The 21,276-nt window shown below is 47.0% G+C and overlaps 1 protein-coding gene across 5 annotated transcripts in view; it reads left to right on the top strand.

Annotated features, from left to right (window-relative positions):
• TMEM104 (transmembrane protein 104) overlaps positions 1–21,276 on the top strand; it is a 44,223-nt gene extending 22,947 nt beyond the window's left edge. For all 5 annotated transcript variants that reach the window (XM_071573792.1, XM_071573796.1, XM_071573794.1 and 2 more), the window contains exons 9-10: positions 5,884–5,977; positions 17,661–21,276. In XM_071573792.1, the coding sequence (XP_071429893.1) occupies positions 5,884–5,977; positions 17,661–18,421 (855 nt within the window). In that variant the 3' untranslated portion in view covers positions 18,422–21,276. The remainder of the gene's footprint in view (positions 1–5,883; positions 5,978–17,660) is intronic.

The raw sequence follows: 21,276 nt of genomic DNA on the forward strand, positions 1-21,276 counted from the left end.
CCCTTCTAGTGCTCATCTGAGTTGTGAAATAGCTCTGAGCTCGGGGACGTCTTGCAGAAGCAGAGCGGGTGTCACAGTTGCCACTTCTGACAGCATGTAAGAAATGTCTGCTTTTTCCTGCCCTGCTCAAGGAGACTTTCCTTGCGTCTGAGCACTGAGTCAAACAAAGCTTCCTCTGGGAAGTGCTTATTCAGTCTGTCAGTGTCATGATTTGCTGTGGGAATGCTGTGTACCCACAGTCCTGGATCAAGCACCCAACCCTCAGCTTTCCTGCCAAGGTGTCAAAGTCTACCAAGGACAGTGACCTATTTTGTTAAAACTGTGACTTTCTCATCAAATGTCAGCTTGCCCCCCATCAGAGGGGAGTGATTTGCTGTGCTCTGTCTTGCAGGACAGAGGTACTTTTGCTCAACAGCTGTGAAATCTAAACATCAGTATCTGCAAAGATGGAGTTGATGCCATCCTAAAGAGAAGTTTGTCTGAGATGTCACTTCTGTCAAGGGGGAAAGTAAGAACTCCAAGGAATGATTTTGTTTGGGGTGGGTTCTGGGTTTGAATGAGGGTGTGGAAGGCTGAGAGGAGGAGAAAAGGAAAAGGCAGAGTGGCTGGGACCCAAAGGATTGAATAGATATTTAAGGAGTGAGCACTACAACACCTCTTTACCATCTTCACATTAAAACTGAGGGATCATTTCCCTGTTATCTGAAACTTATTAACTTCTCATTGGTATGACAGCCCTGTGCTGCATAAATGCATTTATTCAAAAACTGTCAAACTTTATGCTCTGCTCCTGGTGCATTTGCTGCATTTAACAAGATTAATCTTCATGATCTCACTTTGCTCAGGTAAATACCCTGCTTCTAGCCAACCTGTCTGAGCATTTCCAGTCTCTGAATCAAGAAGCAATAGCTACTGTTTTTAATTCACTACTTGGCAAGCACCAAAGACAGATGCAATTCTTAACAGATGAGTTTGTGAAGCATAAAAACAAGCAAGTTCTGATGACAGTTATGAATGAGCCTGGCTTTTGAGCTGGTCCTCTTGCAAATGCATGCAGGCACTAGCCATAATGCTGTAACTACTGCATCTGATACATGAATCAGCCACGTTTGGGATGCTAATTGTGCCTCCTGAGCTGTATTGGCTGCCTCTATAAAAGCCACATGCTGGGAAGCAGATGAAAGCTATTGAATTGTACTGGTTCAGAGTGATGGATGGACCCTTCAGGTCAATAAAGAACCTGTTTGGTCAAACAGCCCACTGACTGGCTTGAAGCATGTTTGTATGGTCTGAAAGACTCTTGGCATTAGCTGGCCATCACTTAGTGGTGGAGAGCTCTCTTGGTGGTCCTTTTGGCTGAAACTAAGCTGATAAAAACCAGCCAGATGTCCTATTAACGCTTGATCTTACTCTTGCTTTTTTAAGATAAGCCAATAAACAAGGTTACATAACCAAGTTTTAACATAAGAGCTTTAATAAAATATACTTTTAGAAATATATAAATATATATAAAATTATATTCCAGGCAATGGTAAGCTCTAGCTAGTTCCCCCGTGGCAAGAAGACTCGAGTTGACCAGCCTGCTTTTTCGTTTTGAAATACTGAGAGCTGACAGGTGCAGAGGCTGGGAAAGTGGTGTCAGCTGAGTTGCCGGCTCAGAGAAGCTCCCAAACCTTGGTGCCTGTACTGCTGTGGCTTGGCTTGGTGGGAAGAATGGATTTGAAGACCCTTCCAGGGGTTGAGCAAGCTGGTGTGCCGCTTGTGGCTCCTAGTAACCTGCAGGGAAGAGTGTAATCCAGGGTGACAAGCTGCTGTTCTTTCTTCTACCCTCACTGGCTTCTCATTTTCTGACTGGAAATGTCAGTAAAAGCAAGAAAAACAGTGGTTTTTCAGACAATAGTGTGCTGGATCTTCATGTTGTTTTTCAGTATAAGAAAGGAAGGAAAAATAAAGGATTTTACCTTTTTTATTTGCTATGTGTGGGTTTCAGAAACCCCCCACTATGAGCCTGGGGACTTATCTGGCCTTTCCTGTTTAATGGAGGAGTTTGGACAGAAATTAGGGAATCACTCTTAATAGGCAGCCCTGTGCAGAAACACTGTAAAGGTTTCTCTCTGCCATCCTGTGAATTTAAACAGCACTTAATAGGTACAATTCTCCTCCTTAGCCAAAGGAAGCATTCCCTTAACTTCTTTGAGTTTAGCAATAAATCAGCCACATGTGCCTGCTTGTTTCTAATAGGAAACCACTTCACTAGTAGAAAAATCTTTAATCAAAGCAAAGTATGCTCATTCTGCCTTGGGTTAATTTGCTGCAGCTTAGGAAAAGAATGATAAACTCCTAGAAAATATCTTGGCTGGCTCAAGAGGTGAACTGGAAAACCTGGGAGAGCTTTCTGATGTGTTGGGGCTCTGCATATTTGATTTCTGGCAGGGCTGACTGGTGCAGTTTTCTGTGTAGATTTTAGATTGTTTGAATTACATGTGTAGTGGAGCACTTTGTAAATTATTTCCCTCTGGGAGAGACTTGAGCTTGGGAAACATCAGGTAGAAAGTTTGGGTATGTATGTGAGGTGCTTATTTGGGCTTACTTTTTCCTTAGGGAGAAGTTATGAAACTAATTAACTTAATGGGTCAGAAGAGCATTGAGGTGTCTGGCACAGCAGGGTAGAGAAAGTAGACATCCTACTGTTAAGCATTGTGGTCTCTTCTCATGCTTTTGGGGATGTTTTTAAGTCGAGTTCCTGGCCTTGAGACTTTTCTGAGGGTTGATGATGAGATTAATCCAGGGACTGAGTCCTTGCTCCTTGTGTCCTGGCTGTTGGTGAGGAGCTGCCCTCTTTGTCCTGTGCTGTATTCAAGCCTGTGGAGCTGTACACCATTGCACTTCAAAATTATGTCAATCTGGTTGTTTGCTGTCCCTTTTTTGACCAGCCTTTCTCCTCCCAAGCAGTCCAGTGTGTGTTGTGGCTTCCTTTCATAAAAGTGGTTGGCACAAATCCCTACAAAGCCGGGCACCCTCATCTCATTGCAGGCCTTAGCATTGTTTGTATCGATCCATGGATACCCATCTTGGATCACTAATGGACATCAGGTGGAAAAGGTAATAAATTTTTATTGCACTAGAATTAATCTCTGGCTTTGTTCCTTTGGACCAGCTCCAGGACCTTGTTAAAACAGAAGATACAGATCATACTAAAGGATGGGAGGCAAATCTGGCCATTCAAGCACAATGACTTGTGTCTTTTTCCCAAGAGTTGAGCAGTAAAGACTAGAGAGGAGCAGAGTTGAAAGCATTGCTCAATGGATTTAATTGTTTAAGGTGCTTTGACCACTTGAGAATCACTGCAGAAGGCAAAGAGTAAATCAGAAAAACTCTTTTTGCTTCTTTAGCAAATGTTGGGGAGCATGTAAGAGACACAGGTTCTTCCAGCACCTAATGATGCTTTTGGTGCTTTTCAGTCCCAAGTCTGTCTTAACACGGCTCTTTGCTCAGAGTGTGAGACAAATCTGGATTTCAGACACAGCTGCTTCAGTGCTCTGTGATTTTGTGTCAATCCTTGCTATGGTTTGAGGGTCTGTTTTGCCAATTGGTTCTGGTGTATTCTCATTTGCAGCAGACACCTGTTCCTTAATTATCACCATCCTTCGTCCGTCTCTTTGTGTTTCGGCGCTTTCTGACGCAGGAGCTATTAACGGGATTTGAAGGGAGGCTGTGTTGAGCAGTGTCTGTATTGGGAGAGGAGCTTGAAAGAAATTAGTCACAAACTCAAGAATAATTTTCAGTAAGAGAGTTGGTGTCTATGGTTTGCTCTGGTTTGTTGCCCTACATCACTCTTTAGTCTCAAGTTTGCTTAGTCCTTTGGGGTTTGTGCACTGTCCTAGAGTGGCAGTCTATTCAGGAGAATAGTTAAACTCCTGATTAGAAGAAAGGAACAAGAGGGAAAAATTTAAAAAAAAAAAAAGACTTTTAACTAGCTGATTTGATACTGTGTTAAAACTGGAAGTGTCATAACTGTTAATGCTGGTTTAGCTTTTAGACTTGCCAGTTATGCCTGTGGTGGTGTTTTCAGTGTTTCCTCCAACAACCATCAGTTGCTTCACAAATCTGGATTCTGTGCATGCTTCCTGTCCTTTTTTTTTTCCAAGCAGAAAAAACAAGACTTGGTGTAAGTGATGGCCTCAGATCAGGATGTGTCTTCACCGAGTGATGTGTCAAACCAAGGGTTCTCTCCCCTGGTCCCCTTCTGGGTTTACTTTGGTCGTCTGAGAATACTTGTGATGTGAGGCATTTCCAATTTGCCTTGCAGATATTCTGAAACTGTCTCAAAAAAGGTTTCTTGGGGTTGTACTAGTCTTAAAATAGCTTCTATTCTGTTCTGTCCCTGACTCTGTTGGGGTCGACAGAGACCTTGAGCCTCGGCAGCCTGCCCCTTTGAGTCCCAGTTCTTCAATTCTGGTGACACCTTTTCTTGAACTGCTGTAAGAAGTCATGGAAAAGAGCAATGTGTAAATATTAATGTTGAATATTTGTCTTTAAAAATCCCTTTGGGATGCTTTACAAACCTGGTCTCTGTGTGTTGTGGCTTTCAAACACTGCCTGCTTATAGTGTTTGGACCTGTTAGTATATTGCTAGCTGGTGCCATCCCATGGATGACAGGCAGGGCTGTCTTCTGTAACACCCATTTTGTCTCCCTGTCACAAGTGGCTTCTCTCTGCCTACATTCAGACCACAGCCAACGCTTGTTTCTTCCTGCAGCAAAGACTATTCTCTTCTCTCTGGGGTTGATGGGGCTCAAGTCCTGCTTGGTGCAGAGAGAGAGGTGACAGTGCTGCTGAAGATGTCACCTCTGGGCATGGGCTCTCCTAGCGACTTGTGTGCTCTAGGAGAGTGCTAGAAAAAACTCTCATGTGTAGTCCAGATTTCTAGGATGGATCTTCATTGGATGTATCTTGCAACCCAGATAAGAGATGCAACAGACTGGTGCTGCAGTGTACCCCTGTTCAATTTGCCCCATCCCTGGAAGCATTCATGGCCAGGTTGGGCAGGGCTTGGAGCAATCTAGCCTAGTGGAAGGTGTCCCTGCCCATGGCAGGGAGTTGGAACTGGATGGTCTTCAAGGTTCCTTCCAACCTAAACCACTCTGTGGTTCTGTGAAACACTGGTCTCTTAATACACATCTAAGAGGACAGTGAAGGAAGGTCTCTCTTGATTGACAGAACCTTCAATTTCCACACTAAGCTATTTCTTATGAGTACCTGTGATTATTTTTTTCCTCATTTTGCACAGGTTTTCAGCTTTCAAGTCAAGAACTGAACTGTTGCTTTATAGCTTCCCACTATATGTTTTTCCATATATAAAAAGTCTGTATGTTTTACAGAAGCAACTTAAAACTTGGGGAAAAAAGTTCCAGGCAGACCTGACTCCATTGCTGTTGAGCCTGGGCTACCCCGAAGCCACCCCATCAATGTTAATGCAGGCAGACTGGTCAGGGCTATTGCTATTCAGACCTAAACTGAGCATGTACCCAGGCAAAGAGGCCACAGTTTAATATTTAATGTTCCGTAAGGCTGCACTGAGAGCTTTTACTGAAGTGTGTCAGTAAAGGAGTGCTGGAGCAGTGATAGCAAGTGGCCAAGAGCCAAGAGGATCCTGAGCTCTACTTCTGCCTGAGGCATGTTCTCTGATACCAAACAGCTCGCTTGACCCCCTGTGTTTCAGCCAACTTAGCTGTAAAATTAAGCAACAAAAGAAAGCTTCATGACAAACGGACATGTCTGGAGGTGAACCTTCAATGCAAGCTTTGTTCTACTAATAAATTCATCTTACTGGCAGAATTTCTTGTTTTTAACCTAATGTATGTGTTTTTGTTGTCCTTCCAGGCAGCATTCACTCTCCTCCTGGGTCCTTTCACCTTCTTCAATGTGCAGAAGACCAAGTATCTTCAGATCATGACGTCCCTCATGAGATGGATAGGTGAGTCTTGGCAGAGTCTCGTCCACCTCTTTGCCACTGATGGAACCTGAGTCACGCCATTGACGCTTCTCTTTGGCAAGATGTTCTTGTTTGGAAGCAAGTGCTTTTCAAAACAACCTCTTTGAGGATGACTGTGCAGGCCTAATAAATCTCTGAGGAGAAGGATTTTATTCTAAGATGAAATTTCTGATTAAAGCAAAACCAATTGTTCTCAAAATCAGACATGGCAGGTAAGTGAAGTTCTGGTCTGGTTTGTGTGAGAGGCATAGGGGGTTTGGAAGAGCCTCCTACACTGGGGCTGTCTGTGATATCCACCAGGTGTAAGTTTCTCATTCTCACAGCATGTGTACAACAGACTTTGAAGAATCTTGTTTTGAGAACAAAAGGTGCTTCTGTCAAACTTTCCACCATTAGTTTTATCATCTGTTTGCATTTTATTTTCCTGGGTCTTCCTTTATGGTAAGATGTGCCACACTGGAAACCCCCAAACCAATCTCTGTTGTCCTTGGGAAGTCCTGCTCCCATGAGTTCTCTCTCAAATCTTATTGCCAGGAACTTCTGGGAAGACAGATCATTGCCTTAAGAGAAATAAGACATCACTACCATTTTTTTTATGTCTTTGTCATTCAGAGATGCAGCAGCCTCATGTCTGGACTGTGTGTGTACATGCTTTTAAAGGCTGAGAGGTGTGTGTGTGTTGTGGAGGCTTATGTTCAGGTTTGTCTATTTTTGTGTAACCTAGAGTGACTCGATATTCAGGGCTACTAAAGAGCATTTCTGCAGGTTAATAACCAGCACTTCTGCAGGTCAACAGTCTCCTGGTTCATGAGTCCGGACCATTCAAGCACAGATTAACTCTGTTTATACCTATCACTGACATGGAATAAGAAGAAAAGCTGTTTCTCTGAGTATGTCCCACCACACATATGCTCTTGAACTGACTGCAGTTGGGTATTGTCCCTTTTCCTTGAATTCATCCTGTTTGGAAATGCTTGCAGTCACTGCAGAGGAATAGAGATCCTCTGTTCTAGAGAACTCCTGAGATGGGGTTAAGCAGTTGTCACCCAGGAAAATGAAGCTGGATTTTAAGCTCTCAAGCCTCAGATGTTGAACAGCTTGATTTAACAAATCCTGACCTTGGATGGTGTGAAAATCCTGAATGTCTGTTTTTCCCCTTTGTTGTCTGAGCACATGAAAGGTTTGAAAGCTCTCCAGTTCTTCAGAGAAGGGTTATCTCATTAAAGGATACTAAAAGAAGAGAGAAGTTTGGGGTTCTTTTTTTTCCTTCTGTTTTTTTTTTTTTTAAGAGTGATCTCTGCTCAGCTGACTGGCCTGTTTCCAATCACACTGCCTCCTCTGTCCTGGTAAAGACATCAGTCAGAGCTCATCCTGTCTCTGTGACAGCCCAACGCCTGCCTCATCTGGTGCTGGTTTCCCTTTAGCCAGCTCCTTCCAGTATGAGCATTGCTAAACCTTGGCATAAAGGCAGAACTGTTCCTCTTTTTCATTGCTTGATGGAGAGGGACAAAGGCAGTGTTTGGAGAAGTGTAGAGGAAATTCATGCTTTAGCCTGATTGATTCCTACCTCAGCACGCTGGGGAACAGCTGCCCCAGATAATGATAGTTAATGACCCTGACAGCACCTCAGTGGCTACTTAGAGGAATGGATTCTGTATGTGTACAATGAGAGATAGATTTATTGGGGAGGATGATTTATCAAAAAGCCATGTGATGCAGGGAATAGAGAAAAGATTTTGCTGCAGATTCCGGGATGAGGGTGGATCCCATACTGCGGAGATTTATCAAGCTGGCTTCTCCCATGTCCTCACATCACTGCTGTCCCCTCCTCCAAAAGCAGGTGTCTTACTTAAAGATGAGTTGTTCTTTGTTGGTGCTTAGAGAGCTTAGATCCTAAAGAATGGTCTTGGATAGTGTTTTATGGTCTCCTGGACTTTTCCTGCCTCAATGCCAGTGGCCAGGTGTGAACTCTGTCCTGGTATAATCTATGCCTTTCCTTCACTTTTCTCGAGTCGGTTTTAGCTGTGGGTCCTGAGGGTGATTCCCTTGCAAAGCACTCTGAGCAGCAAAGCAACGCTGGAGCTGCCAGCCTTACCTGTTTGTTGTGCTGGGAAAAACTTCCCATGAGGACAGTGGCTGATACAGCTTAGATCTGCCCATTATCTTGGTGTGGGTGGGAAGCTGACCCATCACGGGTCAGCAAACTTCACAATTTGTAAAAATCAAGGCTCTTTGAGCTGGGGGGTCAGTACAGACTTTGCAATGCATCTACTGCACAGGACCCACTGCACACCCTTTTCCCCAGCCTGGTGGAAAGCCCCTGGATTTCGGAGCAGCAGAAGCTGATGTAAAGCAGCACTGCCCCAGGTGTACTGGTGATTCAGATGATAGCGGCTGAGAGGATGGTTCTTGGCAGCAGGGAGAGTTAGCTGTGTGTGAAGGTCATTTCTGCTCGTGTTTGTAACAGTGTCAGCCTTGCCTTTGAAAGTTGCTTTCCCTCTTTCTCCTGATCTAAGTGATAATCAAATGTCACCAGCCTCTTCCAGAGCCTCGTACTCACCGCACGCAGCACATCGGCTATCAAAGCCTGCAGCAGTCTCTTTCCACACCTCACAGACAAGAACAATTTCATTCTGCCTCTGAAAAATAGTCTTAAACACTGAGATCTGAACTGGAAATTAAAAGCGGAGGTGTGAGAGGGATCAGTCCTTCATCTGGCTGTGTTTGTCCTCCCAGGGTAAGGGACTAGGCAGGACAGGCACCTCTGAAGCCTCTAAAGGGAGAAAGTTGAAAGGAGCTCACAAGCCCAAGTCTTGTACTGCTGGAGAGCCCAGACAGATGGGCTCTCCTTGCCTGGGCCTGTTGATCATGGACAGCTCATCTGGAAACAAGGCTGGCATGGCAAGGCGCTTCCCTGCCAGGACTGGTAAGAGCACAGAGGGTGGATCTCTGTGTCTCCAGGTGCAGTGGGGCTGGTGGCAGAGAGGGCTTCCAAAGGCACTGAGATGTTGGCAGTCTTCTGAAGAGTAACAGCTTACACACTTGGCTGCAAACTTGATTGCCACTTCATGTGGGTGAGTGGTTAATTTCAGTGCAGCAGTTGGTGCTTGAACTGCTGGCCTTAGCCATGCTTAGAGATCTCTGTTCTCCAGGAGCTGGCATGGTGTATAAGGCTTTGCCTACAAAAGATCTCATCCCTTTCCCAACTGCAAAAGCTTCTCTGGTACCTAAACTGCCTTGGGAGACTGACCTCAGGCACTCTAAAAGGTGCAACAGGGATCCTGCCTGTCGTGTTTCCCTGGAGAAAGAGCCATCCTTTGGTTTAAGTTCTGGCAATGGTGCTTACAGTGAAGCTTTGAGTTGTTGTTAGAACCTTGTTGGCCCACCCAGCTCTCTTAAGAGCAGAGATGGGGCTAGGTAAGTACAAATCATTCCCATGGGGTGAGAAGGGTCTTTCCACAGACTGTAATTCCTTCCTTCCTTCCTTCCTTTCAGCTCCCTTCCGCTTCAGTGTCATGAAAGTGTAGAGCCCAAATCGTTTACCAGTTTTGGAACCTGTTTCCAGGTCTTTTACAAGGTTCTTTGAGCAGAGAGTCTCCCACAGAAGCCTAAACCAACTAAGCCATCAACAAACTAGAGCTGTTGGTATTTTCAATTCTGCTGTTTGGACTTAAGGCTATTTTGTTTTCCTGGAGGGTTTAACTCTGTGGTGGTGATGGATTGTTCTCTAAAGAGACTTGAATATTTAGCTGGGGGTTTTTCCCTCTCATTTCTTCAGTTCTGATTAAGTGGCTGGCATTAGGGGTGAGCTGCTGAAGGGCACAACCAGCAAAAGAAACTGAGCCAGGCAAATCTCATCCACCTCTCAAAGCAGAGGGGACACAGCTCTCTGGGGCACAGCCCTACCTCGTTATTGTTGGATAATATTGGATAATAACTGTGTAGCAGCGTCATGGGATAGAATATGGATTAGGAAAGATAACAAAAGGACAGAGCTTGGTGGAGCTCAGCAGCAAACATTGGGCTATTGTGTATTAAGCAGCTAACCCGATTAGTTGCAGCCTGTTGCAGCCCGAGATGTCCAGCTCTGTAGGTGAGGACTGTTGGCTTTAAAGACATTGGCAGCAAGATTATCACTGCTGTTATTGAATAGTCCCTGGCAAATGTTCCCAGACAGCTCCCACGTGGGACATTTGCTCTATGTGCTGCTCCTGATGCCGTATTGTAGTTATTAGAAAGTATTGTATTTTAATAAAGAGATGTTTTATAGAGGAATAAACTTCTGGGTTTGGTTGCTGCAGGCTCAATTGTCTCTCCCTGTAGCACAGTCAGATCATACCACATCTATTTAAGTGACTGCAGCCCTTGAGACAGCATTCCCAACCCTGCCCAAATGATGATCTCACAATTACATGCCCAGGAATAAATTCTTTCCCTTAGCTCTTTCCCCTGGCCAGCAAGACAGAGGGGAGGTGGACAGGAATAGACTGAAGGTTTGTGTTAAGCCCTTTTTTCTCTATCTCATATACTTCCAGGACATTTGGTAGAAGGCTTCTGGGGAATTAACTAGGAAAATGTTCTCCAGAGCATGCTGGTGGGGCTGACTTTCCATGTCTGCTGATTTCTCTGCTCTCTCAACCAAAGCCCTGCTTTTCACAGCACTGCTCTGCAGAGAACTGGTCTCAGACCATCTCACCTTGTAAGCAGTCTCAGGTAACAGTCCCTACCACCCTTAGCAGTGGAACCAGCTGTGTTGGAGCTGATTCAGTGCAGAAACCTGGAGTCACTCTGCTACGTCCCTTCAGCTCCTGAGACTGAGAATACAGAGGAGGCTGATTTAGGAGGGGGTGACACTTACCTGAAGTCCTGTGTTTTCAGTCTCCTGCAGAGAGATTAGTCTGCCAGTGCTCACAGTCCTCAAGGTGGGTAGTCTTTTTGCATCAGAAGTGGAACTTTCTGCAAACAGCTTAAGGAGAGACCATTTTGATCTCTGCCCCTTCCCTTTCACAGTGCAGAGTGTACAGGAGGAACAGGGAATTGGACTGTAAATCAGGACACTGTTGCATGTTCATTCTGACAAGCTACTTCAACAAAGTTACTTCATGTTCTTATATCCCTTTTGGAGCAGATGAAGCTGCTGCCAGAGCCCAGGGTAAATAATTCACTAAGAGAAGTGAATATATTTATGAAGAGTTAGTTAAAATGCTGTGCTTCTGTCATGCCTGCTTTTGGAATTGTCGGCTGAGGAGCTCATTTCGGTCCTGCTTGTGGGGGGCAGTGGGGTGAGGCAGTGCCTGTGTGAGGGAAAGAGCCTTGTTAGCTTCAGATGCAGATGGAGAGTGATATGCAGTGCTGGACAGGACAACTCAGATCCTGCCTGAGGAGCTGATGCTCCTGGAAAGAGCGCTTTATCGAAGCAGCAGGAGACACTGATGGGTCTGAGAGCTGAAGAAGGGGAGCAGGAACTGTAAGGATACATTCAGCCTTGCAGAAGGATCTGGATGATGGTGCTCACAGAGGCTTTCAGAGTTGGGGGTGTGTGGCATGATAAGCTGCTTTCTGTTGAGAATGTGTGTTGTTGGAACAAGATAATATAAAACTTTGCTGGGTAGGGCCCAAAGTAGGATGGGGGCGTTGGGACTAAGGCTGCAAAGCACCAGAATTTCATGGGACATGGGTGCTCTGCACCCAGTGCTTTCCATTGCACACACAGCCATAGCTCAGGCTCATGGTGACACCAAAGTGTGTGTCATTCCCTTCTAAGAGAAGAGTAAATTCTAAGATGGACAGTGAAGTGACTGTCAGAGCTAATAGGCCAAGTCAACAGCACAGCTGAGAGCAGAGTCCTGGCTGCAGAGGCTTTATGGTGCTCCTGCCAAAGGTGACCAGTGGAGAGAGGACAATAAAGTACGCGGGTAATTTTCCACGAGGAGCGAACAAGCCTTGCTGGCTGCTCTTTCCTTCCCATATGTTGAGATAAAGCATCCGTGATAAACACCTGAGTGCAGAGCCATTATTCTCCCTGTGAACCCTTGCTGGTGTGCAGATGTCTGTGGGACCAGCTGAGGTGGGCTGAGAGGGGGCAGCTCTGCTGGGTTCACAGCAAGATTGGTTACCATGATAAGGGAGGCTACTTGTAAACCTTGGTTATTGCATTGCAAACCTGATGAAGAAAAGCAGGAAAATGATGCCCTTACAGCAGAGAAGCCCTGCTGAACTGCTTTTGGCTACCAAAAATCCTGGTGGTACTTTTTAATGAAGTTTCCCTTTGTGAAGGAAACGGGCTCTGCCTGGCCTGATGCCGCAGAGTCCAAGGCCTCTGCAGCAGGAGGAGCCAGTCAAACCTGGGGGAGTGGAGGTGCCTGAGAGGTTTTTTCTTGCCTTACTGGTGAGATGCATCACATGTCTGTGATCTTAACCTGCCCAACATGTGGCTCTGCCTCCCGTGCTGTATGAGCAACAGTCCCCTGCCATGTGGACCCTGCCTCTGGCTTTGGGGTAGGGAGGGTAATACTCCATTAGAGGAAGGAGCCACACTGATGTTCCACAACTTTTGCTCATACCTTTCTTCTGGGAAGTAATTTCCCTCTTTTCATTCTGACGTCTCTCTCCAGAGAATTGCTGTCTTCTGTGAGCATATCCATCTTGCTTCCCCACAGTCTCTGCCCTCATAAATCCTTCATCTTCCTAGAGACAGTGTTTTAGGCTCTGTCGTTGTCAAATCAGATCCTTAGCTACTCCAGCTCCCACATCTGATGGAGCAAACCTGGTTTTCACATTACCTCTTTACTGTCAATTCATATAGAAACCCCCTCTGAAGGTTGGAGAAATTTATCAGCTACTGCTCCAGAGTTTACAGAGAGCTGGAGGTCATGAACAAGTGGCAGGATACAGCTTCTGCAAGAAAAACTGGCTAAATGAGTTTTAAATTTAAAAATCAATGTCTTAATTTCAGATACTTTGTTCTGCCAGCATAGTGAACTCCAGCCATGCTTTAATACTTTAAATGCCACAGCATCCATAATGCCTGGCAGTTCAGAGTTGTAGTGGGCTCTTCAGCTTGCCCAAAACACTGCTGGAAGGCAGCTGGCCCTGAGGGAGGGCACCAGCATCCTAGAAAGAAATCAACAGGGAAGTAAACAGGGAAGGGATGCAGAAAGTAGGACTGTTTGATATGCTGCTGGGCCATTCAGTGTGCACAGAGCAGATGCTCTTGCTTTTATACCCTTTCTCCTCAAAGTTCTGCCTAACACTAAACTAAATGAGATGTGTTCCTCTGTTTAAGAGTGGTCTGCTGTATATTGGCTTGATGGAGGATCAAGGTTAAGACGGGGAGAGATCTCCCTCTTTCCAAAGAGATCAGGCTCAGGAAGCTCCTGAAAACATCTTGGAATCCATCTTGCTACGTAATGTATGAAAAGGGAAGCAAGTGGCATGCGTTGGGAAAGGGTGATACATTATCATTATTTCCTGGCATATTGATTCTCCGCTTGGACAGGAAAGCTCTGTCACACCGTCAGCCGGCAGTGACGGATGGCCCTGCCACAAACGTGCCGGCAGCGCAGCGTGGCACCGGCTCAGACTAATGGCTGGGGGCAGGGGAGCAGCCAGGCGTGGGGTGGCTGCACTCCACTGCCTCTCTGGGTCCTGGAAGGGATGGCAGGCAGGTATGGTGATGTTCTCTCCAGACTTTGCTTGTGGAAGGAGGAATGAGACCAGGGACAGGGTTGTAGAAGATGTGAACATCTCACAAGCATTGTGTCTTCAGGGATGCAAGGGAGGGTTAAGCCAGAAGCTCATTCTGAGCATCAATTCTTCCAGGAACCTTCCATGATACAGGGAAAACAAATGTGTTTTAGCCTTGGACTTACTGTTTTCTGCAATAGCCTCTCTGCAATGAGATGAAGTTTGTGTACAAACAGCATTTTCATTTATGAAGGTGTTTTCTCTGGCTCTGCAAAGTGATCCTTAAACTCGGAATGGCTAAATTATCTTCACTGCTTCTCTGCAGCTCTGTCATGCTTCTATCAAAGTGCACAAAAATGTATTTCTTAATATCCCCAGACTCCCATATTTCCCAAAATGTACTTTGGATGTCTGCTCATCCATATTCAGCCTTATTTCACCTGCAAGAACCAGAGCAGAACTGCCCTGTCTCTGAATCAATATCTGAGTCAAGCCAGAGAGGCAGCAGTAGCTGCCTTCAAGGTCTGCTTTGGCTCCTCAAACAGTGAGGGGAGCAAAGAGAGTCTGCAAGAGGGGTCAGTTGGATGGCTGGAATGCGATCCATCACAACTTTTCCTTTATGGCATAGCCCCTCTTTGTTTTTTTCCACAGGCTTATTCCATTCTACACTAAAAATTATGCTTGAACATCTAGAGGATAGAAAATTAAACAAGAAGTGTCCTCTGTGCCTTGCTGACTGCCAAGGCTGTGGTGTGGGGGTCTGGAGTGGGTCTGACACTGTGGAAAAATCAGGACAAGCAAAATGCTTGATTGCTTTTTAGACATTTATATAAGACAAGGTTTAAAGCAAAGTTTTTGTGTAACCAACTAACATGTTGACATCACTGTCACCTGGCTCTGGGTGTTGTTAGTCATGGTGTCTGTAGGTGTTTCGTCTCTGGAGAATGTTGCTTGTATCCTCTGTCCTGTGTGGAGAGAAACAGATAAGACTTTTTTTATGAACCCATGTCTGACTTCACCAGGATCCTTGTGCTGAAGCAACACTGTTGGAGAGTTGATGTGGCAGCTGTAGGTGACACAAAATAGTGTTGTGTGAGTGTCTTCAGCCTGCTGTCCCAGGTAGAGCATGTGAGTGGGAGCTTTGTGTGTGCCTGAGGATCCTGCGCTGCCGCTTTTCTGCTCAAAGCTGCCTGTCAGTCAGTCTGTCATCTTCTTTTCATCTTGACTTATCATCCAAACCCTATCTACGTTTTAGAGTGTCATTTTTGGGTTTGCCTCCTCCCAGGGACAGAGAGATAAATCTGACATGCAAATGTTTTAGCTCGCTGGCTCCAGAATTGAGAAACTTCTGCCTCAGGGAGTGTGAGAAAACAACCATTGGGGCAGGGCTGCTGTTGTCCTGTAGGGCTGGAATTATGCAGGGGAGGTTTCCAGTTTATCCAGCACCATTTCTCTCAAGGATCTTGCATCTGCAGAACACCAGTGCTCAGGCAAGGGGAGCAGAGCTTGCTGTGTTGGAAACACTAGTTTAGGTCTTACTATTGGTTCATCACTCCTTGTAATGTTAATAAGTTTAATTTCTGAAATGAGTATTTAAGGAAGAACAAAAGTGTTAATTTCTAGTTGCTTAAGCCAAAGACTTCTATTCTTTAGGGAATTCTGTTCCTTCAGTGCTCCCTGCCAGAATAGCACATGTCAGGGCAGAGGAGATGGGAGATGCTCCAAGGATGGTCTGCCCACCTAGAAGTTCCTCTGAACTGGTCCTGTTGGCACTGATGCAGAAAGGAGGACTGTGAGCCAATGGAGAGAGTGGGTTTGGGGAATGGAAATAGGTCACTCATCACTCTGCTGAGCAGGGCATGAGGAAATTCACTGCCTGGTGTGCAGGGGATGAGGTATAAGACTTTCTGAGTCGTACCTAGTCCAGATACAGGACCAGCTCAGCACTGGGCCACGGAACCTGATCACCTCTCCCAGGCATGACAGAAAGGAACCGTCTCAGTGCATTTCCAGAGCTACCCAGCCTTCTTTGTCTTATTGCTCAGGGCATCTTCTCCTCTTCCTTGTAGCCTCTGTAGCCCTGGGGAGCGCAGCCATGTCACATCACCTGGAACACAGCTCTTTCTGGCTTTCTTGCTGAGCAGATATGGCTGGCAAGCATCTCCCCTCCGGTAGACATGGGGAAGGCACAACAACTGTACCCATGTTCACAGGACCCCTCACTCTCTGGCTTGAGTGAAGGTGAGGGGAATTGCACACCCCCAGAGCAAAGAGCTGTTGCCTTCCATAGCCCTCTGTGATTGCTCACAGAGCCCAGCACTCCCAAAGCAGCCTGGCCCTCATGGTACTGTGAATGAATGGGTCTGCTGCCATCAGTCCAGTATTTGTGGAGGGCTATTAGATGTGCCCTGTCACTGGGAGAAGGTTGGAAGCAAGAGGTTTCCTGAGGCAGCACCAGATGAAATGTGGCGTGCAGCTTGGAGCTGGTGTTTGCTGCAGGAAGAAGAGGATTACTGAGGGAGAAGAAACTGGGTTTTGAAGAGCACTGGGAGTGTGCAGGAGGCAATGTTCAGTAAGGTTAATCTGGTCTTGCTGGTCACAGGAGAGGCAGCATTCACTAACTGGTCTGTAACTGTGTTCCCTACTCTCATCCCTGGCAGAGTTCCCCATCTCCAGCTGTGTCAGGGAGAGCAGGACTGGGCACAGAGCACGCCAGTGTCCTTGTCACCCCATGGTGAGCCTGCCCAGATCCCAGCTCTGTTTAATTCCTCTGCGTTTATATTTACGGCATTCAAAGTTGTCTGTAATAGTAGTCTCAGCATTTTGTTGTTTTTTCATTACCTGATAATTCACAGCTCTGTTCCCTCACAGAGTGCAGAGACAGCTCTGTGCAAGCCACAGTGGCCCATCCATTGCCAGCACCAGACTGTAAATCTCATCCCTTGCTGCCCTGCCAGGCAGGTCCTTTCTCCCCCCTGTTGCTTGTTAACTCCAGCAGCTGATGATCATCTTTCCCAGGTTGATGTGATTTTTGTGACACCAGAATTAGTTTTCTGCTGGTTTTATGTGCCATGCTAGGAATGAGAGTCTCACAGTAACTGCTGCTGGCTCAAATTTCCACCCTCAGAGTAAATAAGGGCATTAGCCCGATCTCAATTTATTTTGTCCCTGGCATGTTGCTGTTTGCGATAAGCTTTGTAAAATGTTGTTAGGCTTTTCCCCGACATAAGAGAAACGGAAAGACGAGCAGACTTTGTGCCTAGAAGTGATGAATTTTAATAGCAGTCTTTCAGTGCTGCTTTAGACTCTTCCAGACTGGCTTCTCCACCCTGGGATTAGCTACAGACAGCCTGTTCCTCCTGCCCAGGAAATGGCTGGCTAGTTCTTGCTCTATCATGCTCGACAGATCACAGGGACAGGAAAACTTGGTAGTAGCTGCTGCTCTTGTGCACATAGGGGAGGTCTTGGAAACATTAGTCCAGTTGCAAATGTGTAGGAATATTCCTGAGGTTGACTGGAGCCAGGTTTAATCTTGTCTTTCTTCAGAGGTCAAAACTCAAACATCTCTTAAGTCATTTTAAATGGTGATGTTTAGCCAGTGTGTGTGGCAGAAGCATCCATGGACTGAGACCCTTGAGGGTGAGGGGCTCACCAGATGTGTTAACCTTATGCTTCTGAAGGGCTCAGGGCAGCCATGTATTCCTGGGGGTGGGAGGGCAAGTCCCTGTGGGAAGGAGACTGCAGGGAGATGCCTGAGCCCATTACCTTATCTGCTGACTGGCACTGACAGAAAATCACAATTAATTCCTGTACACCTTACCTTTGATGTACCACCCTCAGATAAGGTGGGACATCAAAGAGATAAGGAGATGCTCTTGCATAGCACACAAGAGAGCTGGTGCCAAGAGTGACAGTGTGATGGGAGGAGGGTTGGGGAGAGTGTGGGCCTAGGCTTGACCTGAAACCTTCTCTCTTTCAGCTTTCATCCTCATGATAATTCTGGCCCTCATCCGCATCAGCAGAGGCCAAGCTGAAGGTCACCCGTCCATGGCCCAGCTGTCGGGCATCCGCAATCTCTTTGGGGTGTGTGTCTACTCCTTCATGTGCCAGCACTCCCTGCCATCCCTCATCACTCCCATCTCCAAGAAGAAGCATGTCAACAAGCTCGTGCTGCTCGATTACATCCTGATCCTGGCTTTCTACAGCCTCCTGTCCTTCACTGCCATTTACTGCTTCCGCAACGACACCCTCATGGACATGTACACACTCAACTTCACCAACTGCGAGATCATCAACGTTGCCTTCATTCGGTACTTCCTGGGCCTCTTCCCCGTCTTTACCATCAGCACCAACTTCCCCATCATTGCAGTGACCCTGCGCAACAACTGGAAGACCCTTTTCCACAGAGAAGGGGGGACCTACCCATGGGTAGTGGATAGGATTGTCTTTCCTGCCATCACGCTGATTCCCCCAGTGCTGGTGGCTTTCTGCACCCATGATCTGGAGTCCTTGGTGGGGATCACGGGAGCCTATGCTGGGAATGGGATCCAGTATCTCATCCCGGCTTTTCTCGCATACTGCAGTCGGAAGGACACTCAGCTGGTCTTCGGCAATGGGACAGTGAACAAGCACCTCTCCCCTTTCCGGCACACCTTCTGGATTGTGTTTGTGCTCATCTGGGGCTTTTCTTGTTTTGTGTTTGTGACTGCAAACATTGTCCTGAGTGAGCCAAAGCTGTGATGGGGGAGAGCAGCACGCTCCCTCCAGGACTCCAGAGACTCCAGCATTTCAGCCACCCCTCTGGTATTGTGCAGTGGGGGAGAGGCAGTATGAAGGGAAGTTTCCAGGCCATTGGCTTGGTGACACAGGTCAGACCTGGACACAGACTTTCTTCACTCCATTTTGGGTGTGGATGGAGTGAATTCAGCCTTGTTACAGTTCTAGTTCTCAGACAAAGGCCTGGGGCTGAGCCCTTGGCAGCCTGCACCCTTAACCAGTGTCCAGCCATTTCTGCCTTTGGCTCTGTCGGAGCAGCACGTTCTCTGTCCCTCAGTGACTCTCTGTGTGCTGCAGGTCTCGGTATACAGGAGAGAAGACAGCATTGGGTGCTCCCTACACTAATCAGCTAAATGTCCCTTCTCCCAAAGGCAGGGATGTGCTGAGCAGAATCCAGCAGGAGTTTGGGAGAACTGAGTCTCCTTTCTGCTGAGACTCCTTCAAACCAAACTCCTGTGCCAGCTGAAGAAATTAGGGTGGGAATAGACTTAATTCAGAAGGAGATAATTTTATGTGGTTACATTTTCATTTTCTAGAGTCATTAATCTGTGTACCATGGATTGCCTGGGATCTGGGATCTTTTGCTTAAAGCTGGATTTCTCTAGCTCAGGAGTTTACATTCACAATTCCATCCTGTTCTGTGCTGTGGCAGCCCAGCTGGACAGAGCAATACCCCTCTGCATGCAGGGATGCAGCTCTTCCCCCTGGAAAGAAAATCAGCCTTGATTCCCTCGGCACCAGCACACGGCTCGGAGGTTTCTGCTGTCAGAGCCCTTGTCCCTTTCTCACCTTTGCACAGGGCTGGAACAAGCAGCCCGGCCCTGACTCCAGCGGTCGGGATCGGGGATGGGCTGGGGAGGTGCTAATTACCCAGTCCTGACACGAGTGAGGCCCGCGGAGCGCCGGCTGTGCACAATGATGCGTTCCCGGCTCCCCGTGCTGGGTAATTAGCCTTGAAACAAGGTGGGTGTTAACTCAGGGGAATGAGCTGGTGCCAGGAGGAAGCGGCTGTGCCCTCGCTCAGCCCTGCCTGCAGCAGCATAGCTCCCAAAACGGGGGAGCAAAACCTGAAACCCTGCTGGAACTGGGCTTGAGCTCCTCCTCTTCTCCTCCTGCACAGGGTTAAGGTGGGCTTTGGGCTGCTCCTGCTCGGCTGCTCTTACGTTAGGCAGTTCTAGGTGAGTCTCTAGTTTTAAGGCAACTGTGGTCACAGTAACACCACAGTGACAAACAGCACTGGGTCCTGTGCTCTGAAGCCCTTGGGCACAGATCATATGGGCTTTCCTGACAAAAGGAAGAACTTTAAAAGTTTTCACCTGAACTATTTTAACCCCTGTTATCAAAGCAGGTTCAAAGCCAGGTGCATGTCAGATCCTCTTGCCCTCTGCACTTGCTGCAGTATTAAATGTCACCACTCACTAAAGCAAGCTTTGAACTGCAGCTCTTTTTAATCAAGCTCTGTTTTCAAGTAGGACTTTCTGGTTTCCATATGACCTGAAGTGCTCCTCCTGGGGGAATATGCAAGTACCTGGAGCTGTATAAAACCACTTCATGGCTTTTAAAGCAAAACCCTGCACCTCTCGAGCCTGAGCACTGCCACTGTGTCCTTGCTGAGCTGCCTGGAGAGGATCCGGGGAGACTGTTTGTCTTCTCTCCAGTTTGATTCTAAACAGGCATTGGCAGCCCTTACTAGTGAGTTTAAGCAATCCCCAAGTGCTCCTGGGAAGCTGATGTGGCATCTTCAGTACCAAATTAAGAAGGTGTTTTACAGGTAGCTGGGGCTGGTGTCTCGTTTAGGAAGTGGTAGGTTGGAGGGCAGATTCATGGGGGAGCTGAGCTGGGAGCCACCTGCGAGGCAGCTGGAGCTGGGCAGAGCCGGAGGGAGGAATTTAGTGCTGATGAAATGAGCCTTTGGAAGCTGGAGAGGCTGAGAGGGCTGTTCCTCAGCACGAGTGTGCAGGTGTGGGTTCATGGAAGGGACTAAGAGCTCTCTGCCCTGGCCTCTCCATGCTTTGCAAGGCTCAGCCCCAGCCCTCCACATGCCCATTTCAGCCACTTGCCTCCACATTTCATTGCAGCCAGAGAATGGGGCTGTTCTGTTATTTCATCTTCTCTTGCCCTCCCTTACCCTCTCAGGGCAGCCCCACTGGCCCTACCTGGGATTAGTAGGGGAGCAAGAGAGTCCAGCCTGATATCCCCTCCCCTCCTGCCACCTCTTACATTTAAATATGTGCCTTCTCTTCCCTGGCCCATGTGTCCCCCTCCACACAGTGTGACAGTGACTTCTGAGGGGCTGTACCTCCAAGAGCTGCTTGGATCCAGGTTTTGGATGCAGTGGCACACTGAGGGCTCACACCCTGGCCCCAGCCTTTGCCATGGTACCTTACTGGGAAGGACTCTGCTCCCCAAGGAGCATGAGTGCTTCTCAAATAAATAAACACAAATTCCCAGACACCCGTCGTCCTTGCACAGCAGCAAAACAAATATATCCGAGGAATTGGGGTGATTAACGGAAAGAAGCTCTACGGCAGAGAACATTTTTCATATAAAACATGACATAGCAATGCCTTAAAAATTACTGGAGAAAGCAGGAAGGGGATAGATCAGTGCAGCCAGTGCTGGCTGGGGAGATGCTGGGTGACCCCTGGGTGCGGGGCATGAGCTCCCTCCTCTCACCCACCACGAACTGAGTCTATTTTTATTTGGCCATTATCAGCAGTAACAATTCATTATTACAGATTCACACGTGATGCTTGTCCTGACTGTAATTAGTTTTCAAAAAAAAAAGGGATTAAAACCAATAAAATGCACATTATACA

Source organism: Pithys albifrons, chromosome 19 (assembly GCF_047495875.1).
Source record: "Pithys albifrons albifrons isolate INPA30051 chromosome 19, PitAlb_v1, whole genome shotgun sequence".
NCBI lineage: Eukaryota > Metazoa > Chordata > Aves > Passeriformes > Thamnophilidae > Pithys > Pithys albifrons.